This window comes from Heptranchias perlo, chromosome 20, assembly GCF_035084215.1.
Source record: "Heptranchias perlo isolate sHepPer1 chromosome 20, sHepPer1.hap1, whole genome shotgun sequence".
Taxonomy (NCBI): domain Eukaryota; kingdom Metazoa; phylum Chordata; class Chondrichthyes; order Hexanchiformes; family Hexanchidae; genus Heptranchias; species Heptranchias perlo.
In genome coordinates, this window is record NC_090344.1 from 27,176,094 (window position 1) to 27,183,318 (window position 7,225).

The 7,225-nt window shown below is 43.5% G+C and overlaps 1 protein-coding gene and 2 non-coding genes across 3 annotated transcripts in view; 1 reads left to right on the forward strand and 2 right to left on the reverse strand.

Moving 5' to 3' along the window:
- The window catches only part of LOC137335997 (zinc finger protein 436-like), a 37,323-nt gene extending 33,012 nt beyond the window's left edge, over positions 1-4,311 (reverse strand). The window contains exons 1-2 of the mRNA XM_068001499.1: positions 4,245-4,311; positions 3,503-3,726 (exon numbers count right to left, since the gene is read on the reverse strand). Of these exons, the coding sequence (XP_067857600.1) occupies positions 3,503-3,726; positions 4,245-4,311 (291 nt within the window). The remainder of the gene's footprint in view (positions 1-3,502; positions 3,727-4,244) is intronic.
- Positions 4,312-6,535: 2,224 nt separating this feature from the next.
- Positions 6,536-6,609, forward strand: trnai-aau (transfer RNA isoleucine (anticodon AAU)). Its single transcript has one exon. It is a non-coding gene; the product is annotated as a tRNA-Ile (tRNA).
- Positions 6,610-7,135: 526 nt separating this feature from the next.
- On the reverse strand, positions 7,136-7,225 carry trnap-ugg (transfer RNA proline (anticodon UGG)). Its single transcript is given in 2 exon segments — positions 7,136-7,171; positions 7,190-7,225. It is a non-coding gene; the product is annotated as a tRNA-Pro (tRNA).

A 7,225-nucleotide genomic window follows, 5' to 3' on the forward strand; every position in this document is an offset into this window, starting at 1 on the left:
GGAAATAGTTTCTCTCTATCTATCCCTTCAGTTCCCCTTAATATCTTGAAACTTCGATCTAATCACCCCTTAATCTTCTGAATTCCAGGGAATGCAACATAGGGACAGGAATAGGCCATTCAGCCCCTCGTTCCTGCTCTGCCATTTGATAAGATCATGGCTGATCTGTGATCTAACTCCATATACCTGCCTATGGCCCATATCCCTTAATACCTTTGGTTGCCAAAAAAAAAACTGTCTATCTCAGATTTAAATTTAGCAATTGAGCTAGTATTAATTGCCGTTTGCGGAAGAGAGTTCCAAACCTCGACAACACTTTGTTAGTAGAAATGTTTTCTAATCTCACTCCTGAAAGGTCTGGCTCTAATTTTTAGACTGTGGCATCTACTCCTAGAATCCCCAATCAGTGGAAATAGTTTCTCTCTATCCACCCTATCTGTTCCCCTAATAAACTTCGATCAGATCACCCCTTAACCTTCGAAACTCTAGAGAATGCAACCCCAATTTGTGTAATCTCTCGTCGTAACTTAACCCTTGAAGTCCGGGTATCATTCTAGTAAACCTACGCTGCACTGCCTCCAAGGCCAATATGTCCTTCCGAAGGTGCGGTGCCCAACGCTGCACACAGTACTCCAGGTTTGGTCTAACCAGGGTTTTGTACGGCTCTGGCATAACTTCTGCCTCCTTGTACTCCAGTCCTCTAGTTATAAAGGCCAGCATTCCATTAGCCTTCTTGATTATTTTCTGCACCTGATCATGACACTTCAATGATCTATGTACCTGAACCCTTAAGTCCCTTTGGACATTCACTGTTTTTAACTTTTTACTATTTAGAAAGTACCCTGTTCGATCCTTTTTTGATCCAAAGTGGATGACCTCACATTTGTCTACATTGAATTCCATTTGCCACAGTTTTGCCCATTCACCTAATCTATCAATATCGCTTTGTAATTTTATGTTTTCATCTACATTGCTTACAATGTCACCAATCTTTATGTCATCGGCAAACTTAGATATGAAACTTTCTATGCCTTCATCTAAGTCGTTAATGAATATTGTAAATAATTGAGGCCCTAAGACAGATCCCTGCGGGACTCCACTGGTCACATCCTGCCAATGTGAGTACCTACCCAACCCTACTCTCTGTCTCCTTTCGCTCAGCCAACTTTCTAACAAAGTCCATACTTTTCCTTCGATTCCATGGGCTTCTATCTTCGCTAACAATCGCTTATGTGGGACCTTATCAAATGCCTTCTGGAAGTCCATATAAATAACATCCATTGACAGTCCCTTGTCCACTACTTTAGTCACCTCTTCAAAAAATTCAATCAGGTTTGTCAGGCACGACCTACCTTTCACAAATCCATGCTGGCTCTCTCTGATTAACTGAAAATTCTCGAGGTGTTCAGTCACCCTATCCTTAATTATAGACTCCAGCATTTTCCCCACAACAACCTTAGTTTGTGTAATCTCTCCTCATAATTTAGCGCTTGGAATCCAGATACCATTCTGGTAAATCTATGCTTCACTCCCTCCAAGGCCAATATATCGCTCCTCAGGTGCGGTGCTCAGAACTGATCACAGTACTCCAGGTTTGGTCCAACCAGAAACTTTGTATAGCTGAAGCATGACTTCTAACCCCTTGTATTCTAACCCTCCAGATATAAAGGCCAACATTCTATTTGACTTTTTGATTATTTCCTGTACCTGTCCATGACAGTTTGATGATGTATGTACATAGACCCTTAAGTCCCATTGGACCTCAAGAGTTTCGAGCAATTCACAATTTATAAAGTATTCTGATGTAACATTTTTAGCTCCAAAGTGGACGGCCTCACACGTGCCTACATTGAAATCCATTTGCCACAGTTTTGCCCATTCACTTCATCTTGTAATAACTCTCTGTAATCTCATTCTTCCACCTGCACTGCTGACAATTCTGTCATCGGCAAACTTGGACATGTGATTCTCGATCCCGTCATCTACGATTAATCAGACCGGTCAAACTGGGGTAAATTCACATTCAGCTTCAATCTCCACATCGTTTTGAGACATTTTATTTACTCCGTGTGTGTTGCGCCTTGGAAACTTCTGCACTTTGTCCTCTGGAGCTCAAATATAATTCAATTCGAACAACTGCAAAGATGTCAAAATCCAATTGGTGACTTCTCACACAGAAACAGTGATAGAAAAGGGCTCGTCCGGGATTTGAACCCGGGACCTCTCGCATATTCACGGAGTTGAAACACCCGAATCGAGAATCATACCCCTAGACCAACGAACCGCTTGACGGCTAACCATGCAGCCAGTCTAACATTTCACCACCGTCTTCAGCCGATTGGCCATCCGTTCAGACCTCTTCTGTCCATCCAATCTCGTTTTCTATTCCGATGTGCAGCAATATCAAGTTGTACACTAACTATTTCCAGTCACCAATATTAGTCTCTCTTTACCAAATTCGTTTCCAATGAACGACTTGTTTTATCAAATAAGACTTTTCAGAATTAGTTAATCTGAAGCAACATTGCCATCTGTCTCGGCATCGTCATAGAATATAAGTTACCATCAGTGTACTTCACTTATAACGCGGTTTTCTTTCACTGTGAGGGCGAAGAGACATAAATGTGGAGACATTAGCTCCGAATTTATCAGCTGGGTTGCACCTTTACTTTTCCGACCGTCTCAGTCTTTTTTTTCTTTACCTTTCCCTGCTGGTGTTGCAGGTTCGATCAGCCTTTACCGTTCCTGGATGCCTGAGAAGTCCATCAGGGGACAACATAGAGACAAGGAGAGATAGAGAGATACATGTAAATAAAGTAGAGTATAAATGGGTGGTTCTGCAAAGTAGCAGAATTTTAGTTGCAGATTGGGCAATATTCATTCTTGTGTATTTGAATTTTGCAAGAGTACATTGGGCACCCAATTAAAGGCGCCGGCCACGCTCGAGTATCTCTCATGCTCTGAGAGAGATAAATGAAGTGAATTAGATCCAGTTCATTCATTTCAGCATTGAACGAATCTTTAAACAATAATTCAGCGGGCAGAAATCAAACCTGCGAAGGAGAACTCCATTTGATCTTGAATTTAACGCTTCAACTACTCGGTGATCGCAGCGGCACATGGCAGTACTTGCATGGCTGTGGATCAGACTGAGTTGGGTTGTCACAGGAGCTCTGTCCAACTGCATATTCTTTCAGGTAAGATTCCAAAAGGACACATGCATTTACTGATCATGTAAGTATTGGTGGTTCAGGGGTCGAATTCTCGCTCACCACCTGACAGGTTTGATTTCTGACCAATGGGGGATCCTTTTGCATTCCAACAGCATCCACCGAAAATCGGACGACGTGAAACTTTCATGGCGCCTCATTGGGCAAATCAGGGTCAGTAAATCACAGTTTCGGAGTTTGGATAGCCTGGCGGGTCTGAGGCGTTGCTTTTCGGTCTCCACCTCTCCCGTAGCCATGGGTTGGATTCTGAATTCCGGCATTTAATCCTTTACAAATACGGAGATATTTTTTGTTCCTTTGGCTTTGGTTGATTTTTCTGAGCTGTTGATTTGATCCTTCCAGAAAATCAACCCGATATCCGTCCACGGCAGGTTTATTTTTAAGTAAACCAGCAAGAAATATAAGAACGGATTGTCCTTCACAGTAGCTGCTTCGCACTCGCCTCCAAGCAGCTCCACGACCAGCAGAGAAATCTTGCCTTGGGTTGGCCCGCTCCCTGAATACATTAATTACTTTGCTACAATCGACGGTATCAAGTATCAGCAAGTGAACAACAGAACGGAAAACCACAGCAATCATGAATGATGCTGAGAAGAGCCCGAGCCTGTGGAAGACAGACCAGGTCATCAGAAAGGACCAGTCGCCCCGAGCTGGAGGGAACAGCGAGAGTCTGTCTGTCTGACTGACAGGGAGAAGATTTTTTGCCTGAAAATGAGTGCGGTTTGAAGTGTTGCAGCTCGAAGGCACTCCCTGCTGGTGAGGAGTGGCAAATGCTCCAGCGAAACAGCCGTGTTCGAGCAGACACAGAAAGCCTGAAGGTTTGAGAAAGGAAAAGAGGCGTCCTGTGCCACAGCGCCAAAATTTTAAGCTGTAAACTTACGAAAGGGGCCTTGAGCTAATTGCTGCTTGATCGCTCCTTTGAGATGGAATTGAAGAAACGAACGTAAAGATCTACTCCTTTGAAGTTTTCTGTTCGACCAGCAAAGCTATCGCAGGCAGGAAAAAAAAACGTACCTCTCTTTGGTAATTGTTTAGTGAGCACCTTTCTGATGCTCTCAGACTCGTGGTGTCGCGTGCTCATGACCGAGGCTGACTCGGGACCTGTTTATATCGCAGCGCTGTGGGAGTGTGAGCTGCTGCTTACTTTCTGCAATCTGAGCCAGTGGTGCAATAAATAACGTATCTTCTTGAAAATGTAAAACGTTATAAGTTCGACTCCTCCTCGGTTTAAAGGATTCTGAAATTTTTGTATTACTTTATTACTTGCAATGTGTAAAATGATAAAATTTCATCACATGCAAAGCGCAAAAGTCTTATTAAAGTTTTGACTGTCTCTTGATGACCATGTCAGTATCTCCTTCAGTCTGAAATAAAAAGTTATCTGTTGATTAATGTTGATTCAAACAATGATGCAACGACGAACTGCGATTAATTTGCTTCATGCAGTTAATTCAATAGGTTCTTAATTCTTGTATAACGTTCATTCCCGGACTGGGAATCGAACCACGTGGCGGTGAAAGCACCGAATTCGAACCACCAGCCCACCGGGGAGTTCTCAACATTCCGCACCAGACACTGTGGAACTGATGCCATTTATTTCTCTTTCACTCTTTCGTGGTTCATTCAGCTCTGTGTTTATTCTCAGGCCTCTGATCTCTCCATTTCTTTCAGCATTTGATTCCGGATATTCTTGTAGTTAAATTTGAATAAGATACCATATCTCACAGCCCCGGTATATTTGCTGTTTCTCTCTGCAGTTCTGTACAAAATCAAACTGTACGCAGATACCGACAGTCTCTCTCTCTCTCTCTCTCTCACTCCCCACAGAAGCAGCAGGAGATGCCACTTTAAACTGCCAGTTGCTTCAAACGATGCCCGATAGACCTGCGTTGTCTTGCAGCTTTCCCAGGAGCGACATTTGATTCGGTGCGTCAATTTTGGGAAATTGAATGATTTTCACCGGCAGCTTGTGGTAGTATATTACCTCACTTTCTATTTCGTGTATATGGCTACTTGCACTTGGTGCTGTCATTGACTGAACATCACCTTTTGTCCCGATCGTAGTTCGAATAGAAAATGCTGTTTTGTGCGAGCAGCTTGCCTGGCCCGAAAATGACAAGTGGGAAAGGCCTCGTTGGTCAGCTTGTTCGCAGCAAAGAATGTTCAGCGTTACCTTGTGATCTAGTGTTTAGCATTGGGCGCTTTCATCGCCACGACAACAGTTCGATTGGTGTCTGTCTCAACATCTGCCGATTATACGCTCTACCAAAAGTATACTGTACTCAAATTGCTGATTTTTCACTGTGAGGGCGAAGAGACATTAGTGGACATTAGATCAGAATTCATCAGCTGGGTTGCAACTTTGCTTCTCCTACCGTCTCCGCCTTCCTATCTTTACACTTCTCTGCAGCTTCGATCATCCTTGGCCGTTTAATAAAGCCTGAGAGGTCCATGAGGTGAAAACACAGAGAGTCAAGAGACAGATTAAAGTATAGAAACAAATGTCAAGTTCTGCGAACGAGCAAGAATTTAACATGGAGCTCGGGAGAGATTCCTTCAAATGTCTTGTAAGAGACGATTGGACACTCGTCTGCTGAAATATCTCTTTGAAGGAGAGTAATGTGGTTGGTTAAATCTGGTTCATATTTATTTGAGCTTCAAACAACATTGAAAAACTGGACCTCGCTCAGAATCAACCGTCAAATATTCCAAAGCAAGAATCATACCCCAAGCCAAACAAGACACCGAGAACAAACCACCGGTAATAAAACCACTGCAGCCACTGCACAATTAAGTACCAGCCGCAGCCGATCGGTTATCCTTTAAGATCTCTTCGATCCATCCAATCACGTTTTCTATTCCGATGAAGAGAAATGTCGAGTTGCACACTAACAATTTCCTCCGTTCTCTTTCGCAAACATATCGCTGAACTAAACTTCACAAGTCACTCAGGAAAAATAATTCAGTTCAACAGCATCAGCTTCCGAAGGACCTGCGAGGACAGACTGGCCAAACCTGCGTTCAGTCGTGAAGCTTGTGGGTGTTTTGTCACCCGAAGGGACAGAGACAGGCCTGTGACAAAGGGCGAAGGCAGGAACTCAGAAATGTGGCCATTCAGGGCCATAAATGGGCAGACAGTCAGTCACAGTCATTGATTCCGACACACAGCCCGGTAGTTGTTCAGTCAGTCGGGGAGCGAGGCCTGCAGCCAGCAAACAAAAAGCCTGAGAAGAAGTCAGCTGGTGCAAAAATAAACACAAACTACCCAACACGCGGGTTAGCCCATAAAGCTAAGATGTCCACATGGCCGGTTAGCTCAGTTGGTTAGAGCGTGGTGCTAATACCGCCAAGGTCGCGGGTTCGATCCCCGTACGGGCCATAAGGTTCCTATTGCAATATTTTGGTAACTTTTAAAAGTTTGGCAGACTTGAGAAACAAGCGAATCCACACAAAATGTCATGAGGTCAATTTTTTGGAGTAACATCCATTAATATGTTTTCTGATCTATCTTTTTGAGGTCCAAAGTGGACGGCCTCAAACCTGCTTACGTTGAAATCCATTTGCCGCAGTTTTGCCCATTCACTTAATCTTGTAATATCTCTCTGTAATCTCATTCTTCCATCCACACTGCTTATAATTCTGTCGATCTTTGTGTCATCGGCAAACTTGGATATGTGGTTCTCGATCCCGTCATCTAATATCAATGAGACCGCCGAAATTGGGGTAAATTCACATTCAGCTTCAATCTCCACATCATCTTGAGACATTTTATTTACTCCGTGTGTGTTGCGCCTTGGAAACTTCTGCACTTTGTCCTCTGGAGCTCAAATATAATTCAATTCGAACAACTGCAAAGATGTCAGAATCCAATTGGTGACTTTTCACTAAAAAGCAGTGAGATAACAGGGCTCGTCCGGGATTTGAACCCGGGACCTCTCGCATATTCCATTAGAAAAACGCCCAAAGCGAGAATCATACCCCTAGACCAACGAGCC